Source organism: Eriocheir sinensis, chromosome 11 (genome assembly GCF_024679095.1).
Source record: "Eriocheir sinensis breed Jianghai 21 chromosome 11, ASM2467909v1, whole genome shotgun sequence".
NCBI lineage: Eukaryota > Metazoa > Arthropoda > Malacostraca > Decapoda > Varunidae > Eriocheir > Eriocheir sinensis.
This window is the reverse complement of record NC_066519.1, coordinates 23394007-23419079: the sequence shown is the minus strand read 5'-3', so window position 1 is coordinate 23419079 and position 25073 is coordinate 23394007. Positions and strand designations below refer to the sequence as shown.

Sequence of the window (25073 nt, the reverse complement as noted above, 5' to 3'; positions counted from 1 at the left end):
CAAGGTAATAGGTGCGCTAGTTCCTACTATAAATTTAAAAGACACTGGTAATTCAATCATTATGTTAATCGTAGTTTGAGAGGCAAGACTTATCATGAGTGAGACATTACTACAATTATAACAGAAACTTCAGGTTCAACGAGGCCGACAGTGAAGTGTTCCGTGAATCCAAGAAGTCTCGAGCTCCTTCGTGAAGCAGAGGAACGAGGCGTGCGGGGGTCCGAGAGGTAGACAGGCGGCGGCAGCGACGGGTAGAGGGGGTGGTGGCGGCGTGCTGACCCTCGACCGTGCCCATGACTCAACAGAGGAAGGCCTTAGGGGCTGGATGGCAAGGCTACACTACTGGGGAGCCCACGGCTATGAATACGGTAAGTCCGAGTATCGCCAATTGTACACCGATGTGGGGATGGTGTAACTTGCAATGTCCGGATCATCCCGCTGCCTGAATCATCACCGCTCTCCCTATCATTCCTGAAAGTAATGCTCTTCTTTTGTTATACTATGTAAGTATATATAATTGCAAAGGTATATATTATTTCGTCTGAGGTCATCCCCAAGCTGAACAATTCATACCTGTCTTATGGCACGGATCCTGTTTTATACGATTTCCTTGCCGGTCCCTTCGCACGGTTCGCCCCTTCGGCCGAAGCAGGACCGAAGCATGTCACGGCCTAAACGTTCCTGGGGCCGGAACGTCCTACGACCGTATTGTTTTACGGCCTAAATAACATGCGGCCTAAAGTTCTAACGCCCGAACAGGACGACCGAAAAATTGCGGCGGAATAGTCCCGAATTCGTGACATCCACTCACATACACATACAGCCATACTTCCCAGACTGAGTCAGGCTGTGGAGCACGGCAAGACTTGTTACCCCCTTCCCGCCATCTTAAGTCACCCGGTGGTAATGATGGAGGCTGGTAAGTTGAGTTTTAACAGTAAAGGTGCACAGGGAAAGGTTTAAAATAAATGCCATACTCAACAGGGGAATGTGTTGAGTATCTCCTTTTTATGCAAAGTATGTTAGGTTTTATTCAGTCAGCATGACCAGTCAAATCATAAGTGTATGTGTATGAAGCAAGTGCATGGGTAAGAATTAAAACACAAATTGACCATGTTTTGTTTGCTTTAATGTGTTGACAAAAACTGACAGAGCTACAAACACCACTGCCTGTATAGCATGACTGGTTATTTTGTCCATCAGGGAGAAAACAAGCTGTAGTTAACTGCCTCGGTCTCTAATACAAGTTCCCCTTGGCACGAAACATTAAGCGAAGCATTGGCAGCTTTTCCCTGCCATTCCCTTAAGTAATTTTCCTTTCTCATGCTAAGAAATGATTGACAGCAATGAAATTCAATTGAAATTTTACCTGGAAAGTTTAGATTTAAGTGAATTGGCCCAGACTTTTGCATTATCAGTTAAATCGTTTATACTTTTAATGTATAGTTCCTTGATCTAAAGCTAATTATTATTTGTTTAATTTATCCATTTGCAAAAGACGGTGCTCCAAGTTTTGTTTTGTGGAGTTAAGGAAATTCCCTCTAAGAATTCTGCATAACTTTTGGTCTGTGTGTAGTCAATGTCCTGATCTACAATTCACTGAGATTTACAACACCAGTCATGCTACACTCTCCTCCTAAACTTTAAAGATGAATAATTTACCAGCCCATAGGAACCCCTCCATGTTAACAATACACTTTCCATGTGGTTAAATTAATAAAACAATGGAAAACCCACCAAAGCACAGGTGAAGTACCCAACCACCCTCAGTGTTAGCTCATTACCAGTGTGGTGTGCGAAGGGAATGATAACGTGCACTTAAATCACTATATAATCAGAGGAAAAGCTGAAAACAGTGAACCAAACAATCATAAAGTGCTTAGATATGTTTATAAATCCAAACTCATCCTTTATCAGGAAAATTAAATACTAGGAAAACTTAACTGATACACAACAACAAACAACAGAACCTAATCAGTCACAGATATTAGTTCATTTTTATGCCTCAGAGTATCCCAAGCAACTTTCTTTCCTGTTGTAAGTAATAACGGAAACGGTGCTTACAGTTTGGTGTACATCCCTTGAACTGAGGACACTTCGCCCTTCATGGTACAGATTTTGCTCTTGGGTGTGGATGTACTGAGCAGGGTATTATGTACAGGCCTCAGGTGATAGCTGTGTGATAACCTTCCTGTGGCACTCATCGTAGTAAAAGAGGCTGTGTTGTGGCCCAGGGAGGAACTTGTTGACTAGACACTATGCCTTTATGGTTGTGTGTGTGTGTGTGTGTTGTGAACTCAACATTAATCATTCAAGTATCAATGAAGGTACGTCAGTTTTTGGATGGTGATGCAGGAGCATAAAGTTGTGAAATAACTACCAGCTATTTGCATGACTTAGATACAGTTTATTGACTTGTCTGAGGCAATTAACACTAACAAAATTGTACCACTGAACACAAAAAAAGTATAAAAATATTTTAGTAATTTTGAGCAATGTACAAGCAGGTATACATTTCAGTATTCAATAGGTTGGGGTAGATTCTTCCAATATTCATGAAATTCTAAACACTGCTGCACTAAACTCAATAGAAAATGTTTGGTAAAAACCTGTCACTTATAAAACTTTAGCGGTTAATCCTCAGTTAAAAGCTTACATTGATTAAAATTATGAAGGTACTAAGACTTTGCAGTTTCATAAATACCCTTACCAACTCATATAATAATACATATAGCAAATAAAAATACAGCCTTCAATATTTACATAGAAATACCATGTCAAGCCAGTATTGTCTACAAATATTTTAACGGGCAATCAATGGCGAGGTGGCTCTGGGAGCCCGGCACAAACCTCAACCCTAGTGATCCACGACGCCCCAAGTCCTTACTACACCTGAGATATTACCTTCAGGCTGACCAAGTGTGTGTGTGTGTGTGTGTGTGTGTGTGCATCAGCAAATTCTGCATAGCAGCAGCCTGAGGTGATGCCTTGCCTGTGTCTGGTGTGGCCCATCCTTGGCTATTGTTGGGTTGACATTCCTAGTGAACAGGTATTTTATGTTTGGCTTGCCAGTTGTGTGTTCTTGTTACTTTTCAGCCTCTTGTCTTCTTCCAGAAGTAAATAGTTATAAATGGTAAATTACTTTTATCCTCCTATTATATAGAAGCAAAGTATCTCAGATATGCAACAACTATCAATTCCGTACTTTTATGAATATCATGTTAATGAATTTAATGTCCTTTACATGTAATTAGGTCTCTGCACATAAACAAGAGCGTAAAATGCATATACATATAGATAAGTAACTTTATATATATCCAAAATAAAAAAAATATAATATATATATATATATTGCAGATAAAAGAAGAAGCAAACGAAGGAGATGCTCCAAAGCTACTTGGGTATAACTCCTAAGAGGTGTGCTGTGCTCCTACACCCAGGGCTTTGAGGAGGCTCACTGCTGGGTACCGTGCCACACACACTGGATGGCCTGGCACAGCTCAGGGCCACGGGGCTATGCCACAGTCATGCCTACCATGGCACCTGTGTGTGCCAGCAGTAATCAGGGCCTGGAATCACAACTGTACAGTAAATGGCTACAATGAAGACTGTCAGCAGGAGTCACAACTGTCCGGGAAACATTTACAGTTAGGTCTGTCAACACGGCGATAAAGGTAAAGACGCTGAGCTTGCATCCGTATTGCTTGACAGCCACAAATTTTTTCCCTCCAACATCAATATGCAGATGACTCAAACATCAATATCATGTTATGTACAATAGTCACCATTAGAAGTTCACTTTTAGTAGTGTAGTACGTGTAGTCAACAAGAAAACATCTTCACCCTTGTCCGTGAGGACTTATTGTCAGTGGCTTTTTGGTATACAGTTTTACATCAGTGGAAAACAATTGCTTGAAATATATAGATCACTCAAATGTGCAACCTTACTAACAAAGCATAAGCTCTCCTTCAGGAGTAAAGATCTTTTTTTGTTGACTATGCCTTACCCAGATAGCCATACGATCTTCCCTCACAAAGTCCTCCATACATGTAGGTAATTATTCTGAAAACCCAGAGATGCAATAAGTGAACCTACACAACCTTAGCTCTTAGGTATTGACTAACCAATTACAGTAACATTCTTCTAAATACATGACAGCTGGAGCATAAGTTCCCCATTCCTTTGTTTGCTATCATAGTTCTCCCCCCGACGGTTTGCTCTGACCCTTGTCCAAGTCTTTCAGCTTTCACTCATGCACACTCACTGGTGCAGACATGCACACAAACATGCAACTCCCCCCCCACAGTGTGTAAAAGTGCTCATTGGTATGAGGGCACATGTGAAAATGTCCATTTACCATTTACCTGTATGTATTTACCTATCTCACAAATGGATAAATACACATACACAGGTAGATCTACACCCACAGGTAAATGGACATTTTCATATGTGCCCTCATACCAATGTGCACTTTCAACCACTCATCCAGTTTAACACAAATAGGAAGTTTCATGCATGCACACATACACACACACACATTCATTTCCATGACAATCCAGCCATCAATGGTCACACACTCCATTCCCCAGCAGCAGCAGAAGGGCCATCAGATGACAGGGGTGCAGGAGACCAATGGACACGCTCCCCCTGGCCCTCATCCCTGGGTGGTGTGCCTCAGTAGAAGAGGAAGAAGCGATGTCGGGAGTTGTGGGGGACCTGGTGCCACTCCCTCTTGGCATGGACATACTGGAGGATGGCCCTCATGCAGATCAACATGCCTGTAATAAGCAGGTGAGGAGTTAGGGTAATGTTTCCGAGGTACAGTCTGTTAATTTTACACAAAGCTGGGTTTGTGGAAAGGTCGTCACATACAGTGAATTTTGCATAGTTAATTTCATAGTCCATTTAGGAAAGATGGTAATAGCTATGGTAATATTCTTCAAGCAAGTTAAAAACATAGTAAAACGTAATTCACATACCATATTTAAACACACTGCTCATACAAAAGCAGCCAGCCTTATCACTTATTGTAACTGCAAAGGCATCACAAGGCAAGTCTAGGAGCTCATATTAATGTAGCCAAGCTTTATCCACCCTGAGGGTGGGTTCATGTGCTCTTAACCGTTGCCCTCCCACATCTTTGCTGTGTGTCAAGACAGTGGTGTCCCTTTAACTCTTTCATGGCTAAACACTCGCAGCGAGCTCCAGCCGCACTCAAATCTCCCGCATATGAGTGTTCCAACAATATTTCTCACAACATAGGATTGCCAATTGAGTGGGTTCTCCACTAAATTTGGTGGAAAATCATGTCAGCCCAGCGCAGAAAATCTACGGACGAGCAACTGGTGGATGTTGTTGTCCAATATAGCTGCATTTTTGCATAGCTTCACCTATCACATGACATATTTTGACCAAATAGTTGTAAATTTTGCAGTTGGCAATACTGCCCTGCCAGCACCCCATCATCAAGAGGTCTACTGTAGTTGCCTTATGGCTGACCGTCGCGCACGTATAAATGTACGTCTTCACAGGCAACACCCCCTGAACATGCCTGTACTTTTGCAGGAGGGGCTTACATTACCGAATCATATAGATCTTGGCCTTCTCTTTCCAATGGTGTTTTTGTTTTTTAGCTGTGATGAATAGTTTTTGAGATACAGAGGTTAAAAGAGAGAGCACTAGCGTCACTTGCTGGTGGTGGTTAAAGCTCGCTGCGAGCACCAGTCGCACTCACAGCAAAATACACCCCCTGAACGTGCCTGTACATTCACAGGAGAGGCTTACATAACCGAATCCTATAAATCTTGGCCTCCTCTTTCCAATGGTGTTTTTGTTTTGTAGCTGTGATGAATAGTTTTTGAGATATAGCGGTTAAAAGAGATCCCCTTCCCCCGCTGGGGTGCCCGAGCGTGCCTGAGGGGATAGTCTCATTGCGAGCGCTTAGCAATGAAAGGGTTAAGGCTGGAAAGATTAAAGTCCTGGAGGTTGAGTGATGTCGTGGTTGTGTGCCATGGCTAGCAACACACCCCTTACGTCCCTTATTTCGGCCTATCCGCGTGACCACAAGCCAAACAGTCACCACTGTGTCAGGTACTGGCTGTGTATACTCTCCTTGTAGGGCTCTGTGGTAGGTGGAGGGAGAGTCAACTTTTCAAAATTACTTTCATGGCATTCAGTACTTTTGACAGGTCTGGTTAAGGCACGAGAGTACTCCTGCCCCATCAAACACAGCCACCCCTTTCTTCTGGGGACTGCCAGGGTAGTGCAGACGAAACACAAGCTCATTGAGCCAGACCTGGGGTTAACGTCTGCCACCCTCTCTGTGCGGGTGCCTGGAACATCCTGAGCCTCTCAGGATCATCGACTACCCCATACGTTAGGTGAACTCAGGAGGTTGAGAGTGGACGTGGTGGGGCTCTGAGATGAGGAGGCTTGGCAATGGAGAGATCAGCAAGGGGGGGGTTACACCTGCTACTGGTCAAGCCAGAGTGAGGGAAAGGGTGGGTGGACTAGCCTTGCCTGTCTTACCTCAGCCAGGCTGGGGTGGGGCCTGCGCATGAGGCACTGTGTAAACTATCTGCTGTTCTACCCACAGTGGGATAGTTGAAATGTTAACATTACTTAACCAAATATTACTCATATTATTGGCCTGGTCATAAGTCACATACGTCGTAACTCAAAGACTACCTGTACAATGGAATATGACAGGAGCCATATGGAGCAGGTGTTCCTCCAAATGCTGAGTACTACTGAGTTGGTGTAACTCACCTAACTTGTCCAGTACACATCAGTAGTCAGATGAGACGTCGATAACTATGTCAAGCGAGCGTCTTTCTTATTCTCATTTCCGATTATTTTGAAGTCTAATATCTATATTTGTAGGCTTTACTCAGTATATTTTCAAATAATAAAACCGTTTGTGTAGAAATAGGAAAAAAGAAGTACTTGCAAAATATGCTTAAAATTTTGCAAAAGAATTACACCTACATGAATTTTCTCAATAACTAGGCATATATATGAGTTTCCAGTATCTTCCTAAATACTCCTGGCACAATGAATTGAAGATAAAAAACATAAATGACAGCAGTTTAACTGTTTAAAAGGGCAAAGGTATAAGTACGTACGAAACACTGCACGGGTTAAAAGCACTGTGTGGATAGACAGGAAAAAAATATCAATATGGCCATCCCCTTGAAGGAGCTCTGAAGCAAATGTCAGAAAAAAAAAAAAGAAAGAGTACACATGAATGGGACCACAATTGAGAAGTGTCTACGTATTTGATTCTTCTGCACCCTTGATGAATCATTCCCTTGGCACTAACTCTTTGTACATACTTTACAGATGGTGTGCAGTGCCTCTGAAGACTTACCAAGGGCCATGATGAGCCACAACAGCCAGGTGTTGGAGTCTGCCACCAGGTCTGTGGAGTGCCTCACAATCACTGCCCACTTGGCCAGGGATAGGCCGAAGCCAGCCAGCGCCCCGGTGCGACCAGCAACTGTGTGGCAGAAGCACAGCAGCAGCACAAAGCCCACCCAGTTGAAGACAAATGCAGCTGTTGAGAAAATACTTTGTCATTCTTGTGTTAAGATTTCTACAAGTACAAGTCATGCATTTAAAATGCACACTACACTGTAAACTAATCCACAAACACCCTTTCCAAGTTAGTGTAGGTGAGTTAGTGTAGGTGAGAGCATAGGCATATGTATTATGTTGGGTATTTTGTTTACATAAGTAGCACCATGTGACCACTGTAGTTGCAGCGCCAAAACTATGTAACCCAACAATCAAAGTAATTAATTGGTCAGCACAGTCAATCAATCAATGGGAGCATACACCCGGGGGCGCGTCGCATCACCCACCCTATGACACCAAGTCCGGGGAGCAATCTGGGCAAGTCTCCATGCAGGCCCCCTTCCCAGCCTGAGTACCTCCTGGCAGGATCTATCTACTTGCTCAAGTCACGAACTCTGTGGGTGTCCCCTTGGCCTCCTCCACTCAGGTTGTCTCTTACAGAGACAACTTGATAAGCAGGATCAGCTTCAGGGTAACGTGCCAGGTGCCCGTATAGCCGGAGTAGGCGGTAATTTATGTCAAATCAGTCTCACGGAGTAGTCGCCGGTTTGACACAAGGTCATTCCAGAGATATCCCATGATTCTGCATAGACATTTATTATCAAAGGCATCAATCCGCCTCTCTAAGTCCCCATTTAGTGTCCATGTCTCACAGCCATAGAGTAAGGCAGGGAGCACAAGGGACTAGAAGATCCAGATCTTTGTCCTTCTACACAGGTATCGACAACGCCATATGCTTGTGCTGAGTGAGTCCATAACACCGTGGGCCAGGCCAATCCACCTTAGGACTTCCTGGCAAGACTCACCATTGGTCTGAACTATGCTACCAAGATATGTGAAACTTGAGATCTCAATGTCCTCGCCACACGCATTAACAGACTGTACTGTTTCATCTAGCAAGCCTCCAAACACGTGTACCTTGGTCTTGGCACAAGAGACCTGAAGTCCCAAGGGCTTTGCCCCTTTGTGCAGTGCCTCGAGAGCCATCTCCAAAACCTCCAGCGACTCCGCCAGGATTACTGTATCATCAGCAAAATCAAGGTCAGTGACCCTGGTATTGCCAATGGATGCTCTGAAATGACTCTGGTCCACAACTCTGCTTGGTACCCAGTCCATACCAGTGTTGAAAAGTGATGGGGCAAGGATACAGCCCAGCCTCACTCCCGCATTTACAGGAAAGAAGCTGGACAAGGCCCCCCTCCCCCACACACTTCACAGCACACTCAGTCCCAGAATACAGGCCAGTCAGCAAACCAATAGTCCTCGCAGGAATCCAACGAAGACACAGGAGATCCCAGAGTGCCTCGTGATGCACTGAGTCAAGCGCCTTCCTAAGATCTACATAGGCTGCAAGCATCCCTTGTCAAAACTCACGTCAGCAATCCATCAGTATGCGAAGCGCTAGGAACAGTCAGTTGTTTGACTTACCAGGTGTGAGCCCAGACTGCTCAGGTCTCTACAGCTTCAGCAGCTGGCTGCAAATTTGCATCAGCAATAGACCAGCACGCATCTTGCCTGGCACACTGAGCAGCATAATACCACGGTAGGTGTTGCAGTCCTGTTGGTCCCCTTTCCCTTCCCAGATAGGGATGACCAGCCCCTTCTTCCAGTCAGGAGGAACAGTTCCAGATTGCCATTTGGCAGTCAAGACCACTTGCGACCCACGGATCATGGCCTCACCTCCAGCTTTGAGCAGCTCCGCACTGATGTTACAGGCGTAAGGTGACTTCCCACCCCTCAACTTGGCCACAGCCTCTCTGACCTCAACCAGAGAGGGTGGGCTTTCATCAATGGGTGGATCAGCATCTGCCACCTGCAACCCAGCAACTGGAAGCTGCTCAAAGTACTCAGCCCAATGAGCCCTCTGTCCATCCATGTCTGACACGAGGCAGCTGTCAGCTATTCGGGTAGCGCTCACCTGAGAGGGAGACTTGGAGCAGAGCTTCTTCAGGGCTCAGTAACCAGGTCGGAGGTCATTCGCATTTAAATGGCCCTTCACTTCCTCAGCGAGACCCCTGACATACCTCTCCTTGTCTCTCCTCAGGAGAGCTCTAGTCCTATGCGACAGAGCCCTATAGGTAGGCGGTGGCCGAACTGGTAGCGTACTGGGCCCACATTCACCGCGTGATGGACGACGCGGGTTCGAATCCCCACGCTACCACTCGGATTTTTCAGTCACCACCGAGTGGCTTAAAACTACCCACATGCTGTCCTGAAGACCACCCATCAATCTGGACTCTAGAGGAAGCCGTCCAAGCGAATCAAGAACGAGTTCCGGGGGGCAGCATGAGCCAATGCAAGATGGCGCCACTATAAACATTCGCCTGCGCCAGAACGGGCTGGGCCGACCATCAGGCCCCACCTGGAAGAAGCCTTGGGCCGACCATCAGGCCCAACCAGGAAGATGCCTACCGGCGCAACAGGCAACGACGTAAAAAAAAAAAAAAAAAAAAAAAATGGTCCTGCTTCCCAGCAAGTCTGGCAGCGCAAATCTCCTCAATATTCTCCAGCATCTCCACCGAGACAAAGCCACTCCTAGATCTCGGGCGCTCTCCAATGCACTCCTTGGCAGCTCACCGAGTCTCACGTTTGAAGGTATCCCACAGTTCTACAGGGTTGTCCAGGGTGTTGAGCACATCAAACCGATTTGAGACTGTCACTACATACTCCTGAGCATATGCCAGGTCCTTCAGCCTCTCAAGATGGAACACAGTATTGTTGCATCTCGAGATTCTTTTTGACCTGACATGAAGCTTGAGTATTGCAACAACAAGCCTATGGTCAGTTGCAAAGAACTCAGCACTCCGGTAAACCCTGCAGTTCTGAAGGATCCTCCAACAAGTGCTTACAAGGATGGTCAATCTCCTTAGCTACCCCTCCGGCATTGCTATACCAAGTCCATCAGTGCAGCTCTGGTCTCTGGTACCAGAAACCCACAATTCTCAACCTCCTGGATCTTGCAAAATTCCAAGGAGAGAGCTGTTGATATTCCTGGTACCAGAACCACGGGGACCAACACATAGCTCGTAGCCAACCCTGTCAGTGCCAATAGTAGTACTGAAGCCGCCCAGGACAATGAGTGTGTCTTGTCGGCCACTAGTCTAATACGGAGTCGAGTTTGGCGTAGAACATCTTCTCTTCAGTTTCACATATCTCGGTGGGGGCATACACTGCAACAAGCAACATAAAGCCCAGTGTATGCTTCAGCCTCGCATTATATGCTCATCAACAGGAGCAACCTCAACTACAAATGACAGCAGCTGGCTGGAGATGCCCATAGCTACCCCCTTGACATGGAAGCCATTGCTCATGCTGGACCAGAAGGTGTACCCCCCTTACTGACCTCGCCACTGCCAGGCCTCCTTGTCTCAGAGAGTGTCACTATGTCCACCCTCAGTCTTCTGAGCTCATTTGATAGGTAGAGTAATCGATCATCGTCCAAGAGGCTCCAGACGTTCCATGAGCCCACACGCAGAGCCCTCCGAAGGTTAACCCCGGGCTTGGTTCTGCGGGCAGGTGCAGCCTCTGCACCCCCCCAGTCACCCCCAAAACAAAAAGAGGGGCACAACCTGAGGTTAATTCACAAAGCCAAAGTATCACATCCTTTGTGATGATGCCTTTACATGGTTCTCACAGATATATTTAAGAATATACTCAGTATATTTATTATACTCAGTCTCAGTCTAGTGTGCAATTTTGTGGTGCAGTGGTTAGCACACTCAGCTCACAACCGAGAGAGCCTGGGTTCGATTCCCAGGCGGAGTTGAAAAATTTGGGTGGCTTTTCTGATACCCTACGCCCCTGTCCACCCAGCAGTGAATGATTACCAGGTATTAATCGGGGGTTGTGTCCCGTCTCCTGGGATCTGTTCCCTTCTCCTATAATTCCTTCCCCTTCTGTCTCTCTCCAGCATATGACCACAGATGTTGCACCAACTAAATGAAACTTTCCAACTATCTAGTGTGCAATTGGGGAAGGATTGTTCTTTGTAAGCTTTTCACCGATTGGAGAACAGCTTAAAGGCAGCTTTTCTCACATACATCCTAAAGTCCGACCTTTCCACACTACAAGTTTTACTTTTACTTTCTGTAGCTCATGTGTTGCATAACGCTTCACTTACTTATGCAGAATGATAGTGGATTATGATTTGGTTTCTACTGTCCAATGAAAAAGAAACTAGTAAAAGGCATTATGGGTGTGCTAGGAAAAATAGAAGGAATCTGTAGTATGGAGGTCAGCTTCTCGTATATGTTGAAGACAGGATGCCTCAAGCTGCTGTCCAATCAGCAGCAAACTAAAAAAACAAAAGCTTAATCTCCAATCACAGACTAAAATGGTACAGTGTATGTACACTAACTTGGAAATTTGTATAACTTCACAAAAATATTATTAGAGCCTACTCTGTTTCCATTTCACCAATTAACCATGTAAAACAAAACATGTAAAACAAGATGATAATATTACTTACAAAGGACTAACAGTCACATCACGCAGGATGAGTGGTTTACTTGGGGTTCCAGACACCTTTATGATTGGCCGCCTCCTGTCACTACATACAACTTGAGCTTCCTGACAGTTATTTAGTTGTCACTGCACAGCAGCATTGTGCTGATAGATGTGGAAATAACAGGGGATGAATGCTACATCCTTCTATACCAGTTATGAGGAAACCAAGAACAGTAAGAAGTGTATTTCAGATGAGTGGAAAGGCAACTGGTAGACAACTCTCGACTCCTGACTTTGCAGTGCTCACTTTGTCTGAGGTGAATAAACATTGGATATAACAACACAGCACTCTACCCTTGCTCATTTCCACATCTACTAACACAGTATTGCTCTATAATGATTAACAAATAACTGCAAGGAAGCTCAAGGTGTTTCTTGCGATAAATAAGGACTGCCAAGACCGAGTCCACTACCCCCTATAAAGCTGCTCAACCTGCATATCATTCCACATCCTCAGTAGGGATGACCCAGATTGCCTGAAATATGGGTTAGATGAATACAAGTGTTGGATCTGACTGGCTGTTAACTAGCCACTATAGTGCCCACACTCACCAGCAAAGGCCACAAAGAACATGAAGTCTGTGCCAAGCAATTGTTCTTCAGCAATCTCTGCTGTCTCAGGGTCCAGGCCACCCAGTGAGGACACCCGCAGCACCCGCATGGCACTTCCACCCCCGGCGCCGCCACTGCCCCCGCCCAAGGGTCCACCACCCTGCCGGGAGAATGAAAATGTTAGGTGCCTTAATAGAGGGCACAAGTTAGTTCAATTCAGGTGAAAGGGGGAGACAGACAAACACCAGGATGGGAAAAATCATTATAAGAAAGAAAGAAAAAAAAATATATATATATATATATATATATATATATATATATATATATATATATATATATATATATATATATATATATATATATATATATATATATATATATATATATATTTATATATATATATATGTACCTCTCGTTATACACCAGTTTAATTTAAGCAAATATGATCGAACATGATGTTGAAAAGGCAGTATATATTTTAAATTACACAATTTCTTTAAGGCACACAACGAGGTCAAAGTGTCATATTACTCCAATGGTCATGAAATTTTTATGGTTTGAGTGCAGTACTTTACTGATCATTCACCAACAATATCAAGATGATATCTTAAAAGAAAAAAAAACTCTCACTTTTTATGTAAATTTACTACCCATTTAAAATGGGGTGAGCTTCTGTGTTTTTAATCCGATTTTAGTTTTCTTTATATAGCATTAAAGAATGAACATTCCTCTACTTCTCCAAATTAGATAATCCATGGATTCGAAAAATAATAGTACTTATGAATTTTTTATTAATGTACTCATTTTCCACTATTTTTTAATGTTTCCATCCTCCTTGTGACCATACAATACAATCTAAAAGGAAAATCTAACTACCAAATGTTGCTGTTTTACTACTCTATCCAAAACTGCAAACAGATTTAAGATCGGTTAAAAACTTTCAAATCTCAGGAATTTTGAAGTTACGGCAATGCACTTTTGAGATACGGGCATTTAAAGTTACATAAGTACATATTGATGTTCCTCGTCCATGAATGGCCACACTGTGCCGAATATTGTTAGTACCAGGTATTGTAATGTTGCTGTCTCGTTATTTAGGTGATCTTGAGTCATGAACATGGCACCTGAACCCACTTCTTGTTGAAGTATTATTCACTCAAAGGTGAGGGTGTCAGGGAGCCACCGCCTCCCTCATTGTTGCCAGTTTTTGTTTCCATCACTTGGTGTTAGAAACTATCTGGCTCGTAGGATATGCTTCCTTCCTTTTCTGTTTTAATCTTCTTTCTTGGTTATGATGATCTGTCAGAAGCTCTGTCTTTCCTTGTCTTGTATACGTTTTCATACTTTTTGTTTTTATGTTGTATGGTGAGATGGGCTCTTCTCTCTTGAAACTGAAGTAGAAGGCTGTGGTAATGGTGGTGTTGATGCAGAAGCAACAGGAACAGCAGTCGTGGCAGTAGGGATCGAGTGAGAGGTGGTGGCGAGTAAGGCAGCAGCGGTGGGTGGTGGCGAGTCAAGCCTCGCTGCTCCATGTGGAACGCCTGTCTGTCTCTCTTCATTTTCTACTCGACCATGGCGTGCCTTCTTCAACCAGGCAATCCTCTTGACAATGGCAGCCTTTCTTCTTGGCATTTGAACTGGATGAAGCCAGCATCATCAGCAATTTTGTCATAAGAGGAAAAAAAGGCAGTATGGGGGTAGAGCGTACACACCTATGTCCATCCTCTGCGTGACAAGGACACGCACTGATGAATTCTAGTGAGACCTACGGGACAGTATTGTCCCGCGCGCACAGGAGAAAGTATCAGACACCACCAGAGAGAAAACTATTCGTGTCTAAATACTAGTGTTTTTCCTACAAATTTTTTTCTAAAGGTATCTTCTGCCTCACGTGACCTTGACTGAGAGCGCAGGGTAATTTAAACAGCGATTTAAATGCCCATTTAAACTTGGTCAGTAAAAATTCTTCCTGTAATGTTTTCTCTATGCCTTTAAGGTGATCATTGCCAAAGTTTCTCATTTTCGATAATTTTTGCATTTTTCACCTGAGTCGTTTGCCTTAAATTAACGCAATGTGATCCAAATCAAAATTCACAGCAGAGGTTTAGTCCTCAAACTGGTTACCAGATTGCAAGTGTTTTCCCATATTGCCCACTCTTATTTTGCAGTTTGGGACTACTTTTATGGGCAAGTTCTGCCGTAAGTGCTACACTGACCTGCACCACATGGTTGAACTTGCTTGACACGGCCCGGTAGCTCAGGGGTAGAGCATCTGGCTCACAACCAGAAGGACCGGGGTTCAATTCCCCAGCCGGGTGAAGATAAGTTGGGTTTATCTTCTTTCACGTGTAGCCCCTGTGCACCTAGCAGTGAGTAGGAGTTGTGACCTCGTTGTCGCGGTGTGTTGTGTGTGAGCGGTCTCAGTCCTACCCAAAGATCGGTACTATGATCTCTGTGCTCTTCCGTAGGGGAACGGCTGGCTGTCTCGAAAGAGACCCGCAGCAGACCAAGAGGTGAATTACACACACACACACACACACACCTGTCCCTTTTTTTTTTTTTTTTTTTTTTTTTTTTAACGTTTGCCTATAGCGCCGGTAGACTTTCTTCAGAGGCCTGGTGGTCGGCCTAAGCCCATCATGGCGCAAGCAAATTTTATAGTGGCGCCACTATGTTGTTATGTATTTAGTTCAATGGAATAAAATGTGAACTTATTAATGCTCACACCCTCGTGTAGCTTTGTGAAGCACTTGCTGAGAGGCGTCTGGCTTCCCTACATCCTGTCCCTAGAGCCTGCCAGGCAGTATGAGATAAAACGTGCAGAAAGTCTGGCTATCCTGACCCTTCCAAATGAATGGGGGGGGGCACTCACATGACACAGTGGTAGGGGGTAGTCTTCGGCAGCCTCCAGAGCCTTCAGCCGCTGCACCTCTTCATAACTCGGGGGCTGCAGGTCTGATGGGGAGTCTGGGGGGAAAGTGGGGACGGTGTGGCCTTCAAAAGCCTCCCCAGGGTCCGACTCTTCATATGGGGGTGGGGCGTGCATGTCCGGCTTGGGTGGCGGGATGTCCTCCAGGCTGCCCGAGGTGGTGCTGCTACTGCCATGCCGAGGCTGTGGGAGGGTGTGGTGGTGAGTGAAGGGCACTAAACACTGGATGGGATGCTACATTTGCTGCAGACACAAGCTCTTGTAACTTGATATGTATACTTGTTCACACCAGAAGTGGTGCCTACCAGCTTGCTTTCTAACTATGACTGTTTGCCAAGTCCTATACACACCCACACAGCTAAAGGCCCAACCTTAATGAGGTCATGGGCAAAGTTGGCTTTACTCCATCACCTCAGGAACTGTTTCAATAAGGCAACTGACTCCTCAGTGCTCAAATATGAATCCCTGAGAGAGGCTATGCAGAGAACTTCAAGGAGACAGCATGCTGCGTGAGATGACTGAACAGCACCTCATCTGGTTTGATAAACTTCCCTCACAACACAAGCAATTGGGAGCTACGTCATACAGCCTCTACTATCTAAGCAACAGAATCTACCTAACTGGAGTTATAGTCATGGTTAGTTGACTGACTGGCTGACTGGATGGGGAAATGTCTAGCTGGATGATAGTTAAACTGACTGATGTGGTACTGATGTAGAGAAGGATGATGATGACTTTATATGGGCTGGCTGACTGACTAAGAATAAAGCAAAAGTCCAAAGAAAAACAAAGAGAAATGCAGTCATTGAAACTGAGTGGATCTTACTGGAAATTATTGGCTTCTTAAAACACTGTCCAGCTGCCTAAAGCGGTGGGTGGCTGATAATATAATTTGTGCTGGCCTTTGTGCTGGTTAGCTAATAAATAAATAAATAAAGTGACTAATGTAATGAGTGTCTGACTAAGTGAATAACACCCCGACATATCTATTTGGAATGGAATAAAACTAAATGCAAGTTTTTTGCACCTAACTCTGTCATCAGTATAGGAGCAGCATACTGCAGGTATTTTCACTCTTTCTCTTTCAGTCCTCGGATTGCATCACTCCATAAAATAGAAAACAAAAAGAATACATGTAATGAAATCATTAAAAACCAGCAAGATGTGTACAAATCAATGTCTTACCGAGTAGTCTGGGGGCGGCCCGCTGCCCACTGCTCCCTCTTCCCCATGGTCACCTGCCGTGGGGGCTGACATACTCCCAGAGTGGTCCTCCTCTGATAGTGGAACCTACAAAAATAAGATACCATATTAAAAACTATTCATTATGCCTTCCTCTTATTACCTCTTTGTTCTTTTAACTTTTGATTTCAATGGCAGCATCTAAGTTTGTAAGTTTTTAAATCATATCACGTGTAGAACTGAAAATAGATGAGCAATGAAAGTAACAGAGTGGCAACCCAGAAATTATAGAAGTCAGGGCAGACAGAGGACAAGGCAGAGACATAAAACTAGAGCATCTGGCACACCAGGATGGAGTACACTATCATCAGATAGAAAGAGGTGAAGAATGTTGGAAAAGACCTTTGTCCTGCAGTGAACTACTATTAGCTGAAGGTGATGAGGTAACCGTCCATAGCAATGATAGGTTAATATTCAAGCATTGATTAATATTTGGTTATACAACACTGAAAACAGAAAATATATGGTAAAATTCAGTATAATGGCAAAAAATTGCAATAATGTTTCTAAAATATAATATCACTTTTAGGTGTGGGTGGCGGGATTAATGGATAAAGTCACATCATCACCGCCACCATCTCTATCACATAATGTTAAGTATTATTTACTTCTAAATGATACATTTATTAATGTATATATAATAAGATCATATAATTCTTTTGAATGATTAGATTTCTGGAGAGAGAGAGAGAGAGAGAGAGAGAGAGAGAGAGAGAGAGAGAGAGAGAGAGAGAGAGAGAGAGAGAGAGAGAGAGAGAGAGAGAGAGAGAGAGAAAGTGTGTGTGTGTGTGTGTGTGTGTGTGTGTGAGAAAATCAATCCATCAATCAATAGGGGTATATGCCAGGGGGTGCACTGCCTCGCCCACTCTATGACACCAAGCACGGGGGTTCCTTTAGGCAAGTCTCCATACAGACCCCCTTCCCATCCTATGTACCTCATGGCAGGAGATATTGTCTTTCTCAACCCATGAACTCTGTGGGCATCCCCTTGCTTCCTCCACTTGGGATTGTATCTTACAGAAACAACCAAGTGAGAAGGGTCACCTTCTGTGTAGTGTGCCACATGCTTGTATGGCCAGAGTTGGCATTCATGAACTATGCAGGTAATAGGCCTCAAATCAGTCTAAAGAAGTACTTGCCAGTTTGACACAAAGACATTCCAGCCATATCCCATGATACTGTGCATCTGCTTATTATCAAAGGCATCAATCCACCTCTTCAAGTCACTATTCAGTATTCATGTCATAGCCATAGAGCCATAGAGTAAAACTGACATCACAAGTGACTTGAAAATCCAGATCTTTTTCCTTCTGCACAGTTATCAACAACACCATATACTCATGGTGAGCAGGTCCAAGCCAAGCCAATCTGCCGAACACTTCTTGACAAGATGCACCGTTGTTCTGCTCTACACTACCAAGGTATGTGAAATTTTCCAAGTTATCAATGTCTTCACCACACATATGAACAGACTGTTCCGTTCCATCACCAGAACCTTCAGTGTCTCCAAAAGGATTACTGCATCGTTGGCAAAAACAAGGTCAGTGACCTTGATATTGCCAATTGATGCTCCACAATGACTATGATCAACAACTCTGCATAGTACCCAGTCAATGCATGTATTGAAGAATGATGGGGCAAGGATACAGCCCTAACTCAGTCCCTGCATTCATGGTAAAGAAGCAGGACTGTCCCCTTGACACTTCACAGCACTCTCAGTCCCAGAATAAAGGCCAGTTAATATACCAACGGTCATTGCAGGAATCCCACAGAGTCGCAGGAGTTCCCAGAGTGCCTCTCAATGCATTGAGTCAAGTGCGTTCTTAATATTGACATAGGCTACAAGCATCATTTGTCAAAACTCCCGTCGACATTCCACCAGCACGCAAAGCATTAGAATACAGTCAGTTGTCAACTTACTAGGCATGAACTTGGACTGCTAAGGTCCCTGCAGCTTCAGCAGCTGGTTGCAAATCCACATAAGCAATAAATGGGCAAGCACTTTACCTGGCACACTGAGCAAAGTAATCTCACAGTAGTTGTTGCAGTCCCTGGCAGTCCCCTTCCCTTTTCCAGATAGGGGTGACCAGCTTCCAGTCAGGAGGAATGGTACCAGACTGCCATACAGCAGTCAAGACTGCAAGCAATTTGCAGATCATCGCCTCATCTCCAGCTTTGGGCAGCTCCACGCTGATGTTACAAATACCAGCTGCCTTTCTGTCCCTTAAATTTACCACATCCTTTCTGACCTCATCAAGAGAGGGTGGGCTTTTGTCAATGGGTGGATCACCATTCGCCATTTGTGACCCAGCAGCTGGAAGTTGCCCACTTGGAGGGTCCACCATGTACAGCTGCTCAAAATACTCAGTCCATTGAGCAATCTGCCCATCCATGTTTGACATGAGGCAGCAATCTACTGTTCGGAGAGCATTCACCTGAGAGGGAGGCTCGGAACAGAGCTTCTTCAGGGCTTGGTAAGCAGGTCAGAGGTCATTTCCATTGAAATGGTTCTAGACATCCTCTCCTCAGGAGAGCTCTAGTCCTACACAACAAGAGGTCAATTTTGGATGACATAAAGCAAATTGTCACATGATCATTGTAACTGATCACTGGGGAGGCAGCAGTGGCTGATTGGTTACCGTGCAGGTGCAGTGTCCTGGAGGATCCAGGCTCAAGTCACACCCACTGTTACAAGCTGACAACTTTCAGTCGTCACTGAGTGGCACAAGACTGCGTACTCACATGCTGTCCTGATGACCACTTATTAATCAAGATTTCAGCAAAACTCTTTAGAGCGGAGCAAAGACGAGTTCCAGGGGGCAGCATGAGCCAAGCAAGATGGCGCCACTATAAAAACACTTGCCTGCCACACTAATAGGCTGGGGCTGACCAGCAGGCCCAATCAAGAAAGCCTACTGGTGCTATAGGCCAAACGTAAAAAAAAAAAAAAAAAAAAGGCCATATAAGGGCTGCTAGATATATAAAAATTTATGATCATAAAAAAACTGTTTGATCCTTTTATCTTCAAGTTATTTCACAAGTTCACCCATCTCACAGCAAAGGACACCTTGGTTGCAAATCCCTCATTCATGAGATATTATTTTTCAAAAATATGATATTTAATGTGCCAACCGCCATGTTGATCTAGCGGGATATATCAAAGAGGAAGGGAGGGGGAAAAGGGGCTTTGTTTCTGCATTTGCTTGAAAGCAATGCACCTGCCAACCAAAAATAATCCTCATTAATTCAAGCAATCACAGTGCTGCATTTTCCAGTGGAGGGGAAAGGTGGAAGTGTCTCTGAAATAATAATCAGCCTCAGGATGGTGCCCGCATGGAATGGGAATTCTGTCATTACTTTGCCTGCACTGGAAGATTTTACAGTAGTGTCAAGAACCAGTTAACTTTTCATGTAATCACAGTGTTTTTGTTCTACCTAAGGTTGTTGAGTGTCTGAAATGTAAGAAAGACTGCAGATTCTGAGGTGCAGGCAGAGCTATGTGGGTAGGGGCCATCCGCAGCAGGTGGGGGAGGTCAAGGGGGCTTTGCCCTGTTAGGAGTTACGTAAGGTTAGTTGATGAATTCTTATACTTGCTTGTAACCTGCTTCGTCGTGTGTAGTGGAGGTGTGTCCCAGTGGTGACTGGCGAAAACTGGTAACTCTGAGCATAGTGAAGTGTCAGACAGTGGTAATATGAGGTGTAGAAAACAATTCTCAAATAATAATTTGGTGCCGTGACTCATCTGTAATGATGATAATATATTTTTCTGGCATATTTTGGTATATTTTCTGTTAATCAGTTACTTGTTTAATCACAAATCATTAGCTTCTAAGAGTGGAAGTGAAAAAAATTATTTGAGGCAAATTTAGCCAATTCTTTCAAAACACAACAAAATCTCCCAGAAAAAGGTTTTGCCACCAGTATGAGATGGGTGCATTTCTGGAATATTGCCTTAACTTCAAACTCTGCAGAAAATAACAAATAACAATGTTGTTTTGGGTGCAAAAGACTGAGGGAACTCAAACCACTAATTTGACATTCAATTAACCCTTTCATTGCTAAACGCTCGCAGCGAGCATTAGGCGTATTTGCTGGTGGTGCGAGCTCCACCCGCACTCAAATCTCCCACGTATGAAAGTGTTCCAACACTAATTCTCACAACACAGGATTGCCAATTGAGTGGGTTCTTCACTAAATTTGGTGGAAAATCATATCAGCCCAGCTCGGCAAATCTACGGACGAGTAACTGGTGGATGTTCTTGCCCAATATAAGAGCATTTTTGCATAGCTTCAACTATCACCTGACTGATTCTTTGACCAAATAGCTGTAAATATTGCAGTTGGCAATACTCCCTTGCCAGAATCTGAAGGAGATATGTCCGCAGTTCTCTCAATATGGCTGATCATCCCACACATACCAACATAAGTGTTAACATTCAACACTCCCTGAATGTGCATGTACATTCACAAGAGAGGCATACATAACCGTCTCCTATAGATCTGGACCTCCTCTTTCCAATGGTGTTTTTGGTTTTTAGTTGTGATGAATAGTTTTTGAGATACAGAGGTTAAAAGAGAGCCCCCACTGGGCTGCCTGAATGCGCCTGAGGGGATAGTCGCGTCCCATCCTGGGCGCAAGGAAAGAGTTAAGAGACATCTTAAGAAAACAGTGGGGATATTATACAGGAGGCATGTGCATACCACCACACAGTTATCACTTACATTTTTGCCAAAATCTTGGCTTAATGTGTTGTTCTGCATCTATTTATGTCCAGAAACTTGTTACTTCAATCATAATTACATAATTAAATTTCCGGATAAAAATATAAATAGTTCCCACTTCCTGTGGCCATCAACACTGTCCCTCCCCCTTCCCTCTCAGATGCACAGCACCTCATGTGGCTGCTTAAGGGGCTCTCACACATTCCCGGTCCCGGTCCCGATGACTCTCAATAAGCCGATCGGGGCCTGACCGCTGACAAAATAGGCGATAATCCCGGGACCGGCGGCTTACTGCCGGTGAGCCGGTGGTTTACCAGTGACCATATATGATTTTCGATTTCTCCGACCGGCGACTGCAGCAGGCCAGTTGGCGGTAGACCACCGGGCTACCGGCGGCAGACCTGTGGCACATTGACGAGCAAACACTTTCTTTGCATTTTCATATATTTATAATTACCTCATAAACAGCTTCAAACCTAAATTCATTCGTGTGCATAAAACTCTCTCTCTCTCTCTTCCTCCTTTTTTTCATCTCTTTCCATCCTCTCCCTTCCTTCTTCACTCTCCTCCATCCCTCTCTCTCTTTTCCTCATTCCCTCTCTCTTCCTCACTCCCTCCCACCTGTTCCTCCTTCCATTCCTTTCCCTTCCCCTCTCTCTCTCTCTCTCTCTCTCTCTCTCTCTCTCTCTCTCTATTTTCTCTCTTTCACCCATTCCTCTTCCTCCTTTATCTCATCTCCCTCTCTCTCTTCATGCCTCGCTCCTACCTGTTCCTCCTCGTTTTCCTCCTTCCTCCCTTGCTAATCCCCAGGTCATACACAGGTGTTCACTCATGGTCTACCGCCGGTCTGCCGTGGGTGTCAGCGGTTGACTGTCGGTCAACCGGCAACATTTTTCGACACCACCGGTCGACCGGGCGCATCGCCGATATCTTTGAAAATTTTAAAGTTGACCAGCGGTGGTCAGCTGCGTCTACAGTCCTCAGGGTTGACCGGCGGTAGACCGGCGGTCTTCCACCGACAATCCCCGATCTTAGAGCCGGTCAACCGGCGACCGGCTTATCGGGAGTCATCAGAGACGGTCGCGACCGGGACCGGGAATGTGTGAGAGTCCCTTTAGTGAAAAATGAAACAAAAGGACCCATCAAACGCCTGCCTTTTGTCACGTGATTCGAGGTGGCCAATTACATCAGACCCCAACAACCACCCCCAGCTAAGGCAGGGCAGAACTGCCAATTTGAATTATTTTCTGGCAGTGGGAATGTTTTCTTTATCTCTTGAGAAGTTTTATGAAGATGATTCTAATGGCTGTAGAGGATTTACGAGAACACAGTGTTCTTCCCACAACCATTATCTGCCACACCTGTGGTGGAAGTTATAATATTATGCCTTAACCCTTTCAATACAGTGATGCAGATGTTGGCATAACAGTATGTAAAGGGTTAAGAGGAAATGGAAGAGGTTTAATCCTCTTCCATTTCCTCTTAACCCTTTCCATACTGTGACACTAACATCTGTGTCACATATTGAAAGGATTAATGAGACACTTTTTATTGGACAGAGGTATGTACACTTGCCATTGTGGCCTAGAAATAGCTCAATGAGATGAAATATGGAAGCATGGGGGTCAAGGGATCTGCCTTGATACTGTTGAGGGAGGTTGAAAAGGGCTTTGCTCCCCTCATTAGCAGTGTGAACACTTCTTGGGCTACTATTGGAGTAGCCTAATGTGACAAAATATCAAAACACAGGGGGGTCAAGGGGAGCAAAGCCCCCCCAGTTAGGAAGTTACACATATATTCATGTCTTGGTGCCACTGAGTGCGTGTGTGTGTGTGTGTGTGTGTAGGGGGGGGGGGGGGGGTGTAATATCAGTGTGAACACTCCTCGGGGTAGTTTAATGGTGGTGAGCCGCCGTTTGGGGCTATCTTGACGGCTGCTGTGCTGCGCAAGTGGATATTTAAGACTTGCTTTTATTACTACAATCTTTCCTTTGATTTTGCAAGAGGTTTAAACCCGGCAGCTTCGGCGGACTCCGTTTGGGGCTCCCGCGAGTTGGTCCGCTCCCCGTTTGGGGCTCGGCTCAAAACCCCTAATTCAAGCTAATTGTAGGCGGTGGCGGCATAGAGCAACTCACCATGCATGCCCTGAGTCATTGTGGTGGGTGAGTGATCTTGAGGTGGGCTTATTTGTCATTTGTAAGGTCATAGTAGATTGAATTAGCTATCCATACAGTAATCACTTGTGAAATTCTCTAAAGTAGACAACAAGCGACTCTCGGCTAGATGCCACGTGTCACGAGACTGTTTATATTGTAACAAACACTACCCAAAAAGAATGGAGTTTGAGTAAAAGTAAATATTTTTAACAGCTTTATGGTTATGAGAAGAGTACTCTGATATGCGTTCCATGCTCTTTTCTTAGTCTCAAAATGCAGTGTAATGTTGACATTTCTCGGCTTTCCCATAGCCGAAGCCCACGGGTTAAGGTTAGTACAAGACACTGACTATTCATGTGTAATACTTGATGACTTAGGTCGCAGAGATAATTATATTCACTATGAAAGGGCTATGATGTGATTCTGAGACAAATTCAATCTGGTAACTCTATAGCTGTTTTGCAGTAAAAAATCCTACTCTACGTCATAGAGCATTATGTTTTACATGGAAATGAATAGTCAGTGTCACAAAATTAGGCCACACAAACTTCCAATATTTTTACTCAGTGGCAGAGCAAGGGTTCAGTGATGGCCTTGTCCTCCATCTTGAACAAAGTGTAATTCTGAAGTTTTAATCATTCTGTCCCTGAAACTAACATAGTTTATACTGCATTTCCCCTTCATGCTGCTCCCCACCCCCCTTGGCACGCACCCCCTCGCCACACCAGGATCATAAGTGAGGTAGGGGAGGCCTGTGACCTTATTTTTCACAGTACAGGCAGCAGGTCAGGGGTAGGGCAGGGCAAAGGGCCTGCTGCACCACCGCCCCGCCAGCAGGGGTTAAGGGCCCCAGCACACAGGACACAGCACCATTACCAAATCGATGGGTCGCCTCAGCCCAGTCCGCTTTTCAGTCTACCTCCCTGGGTCTGACCTTGACTTGTAACAGTCAAAAATAAACTGCCACGGCCCGCCAGGTGAAGCCAGGAGCCGTTATCAGGAGGAGCTTCTTTATCTGGCTCGTCTGGGAAGATAAGGAATGACGAAACGACCTTCACTACTAGGCCATCACGCCCATCACTTATTCAGCCCCCGCACCGCTGTGTTCTGGGCCCCCAGCCCCTGCTTGGGTGTACCCGGCGTGTGCCCGCCACTCACCGGCTGGTAGCGTATGGAGGAGGGCATGGTAGGTCCCCAGACAGCGGGGAGAGCCGAAGAAATAGAGAGGAGGCGCCTGTTGTTGTGCCGTGGTGTCGATTTCTAGGGAGGACGAGCCTAGGAGGCGGAAGAGGAGGCAGCCTACATTTTAACGCTCCTTCACCGTGTTTTCTATATATAAAAAGGTGTACTAAAAATTATCATTAAAATTTAAGCGACAAAGATGAGAAGTA

At 44.8% G+C, this 25073-nt stretch overlaps 1 protein-coding gene across 4 annotated transcripts; it reads right to left on the bottom strand.

Annotated features, from left to right (window-relative positions):
* Positions 1-1107: 1107 nt before the first annotated feature.
* On the bottom strand, positions 1108-24984 carry LOC126997067 (NEDD4 family-interacting protein 1-like). 4 transcript variants are annotated; one of them, XM_050858111.1, is made up of 6 exons: positions 24841-24984; positions 16749-16853; positions 15507-15746; positions 12635-12794; positions 7371-7556; positions 1108-4779 (listed from the first exon to the last, which is right to left on the bottom strand). In XM_050858111.1, exons 1-6 carry the CDS (start codon positions 24865-24867, stop codon positions 4676-4678), a joined length of 822 nt encoding a protein of 273 aa, XP_050714068.1. In that variant the 5' UTR covers positions 24868-24984; the 3' UTR covers positions 1108-4675. The 4 variants fall into 4 exon arrangements, with proteins under 4 accessions (XP_050714068.1, XP_050714070.1, XP_050714069.1 ...); XM_050858113.1 differs by lacking the exon at positions 24841-24984 and adding an exon at positions 24559-24717; XM_050858112.1 differs by lacking the exon at positions 24841-24984 and adding an exon at positions 24553-24575.
* Between the last annotated feature and the right edge of the window lie 89 nt (positions 24985-25073).

Excerpts from the sequence above, each read along its gene's own strand:
- LOC126997067 (XM_050858111.1), bottom strand. The coding sequence starts at position 24,867 with ATGCCCTCCTCCATACGCTACCAGCCG. Across the intron at positions 16,854-24,840 it reads CCTCCATACGCTACCAGCCG|GTTCCACTATCAGAGGAGGA; the intron begins GTGAGTGGCGGG and ends TTATTTTTGTAG. Across the intron at positions 4,780-7,370 it reads GTGGCTCATCATGGCCCTTG|GCATGTTGATCTGCATGAGG; the intron begins GTAAGTCTTCAG and ends TGCTTATTACAG.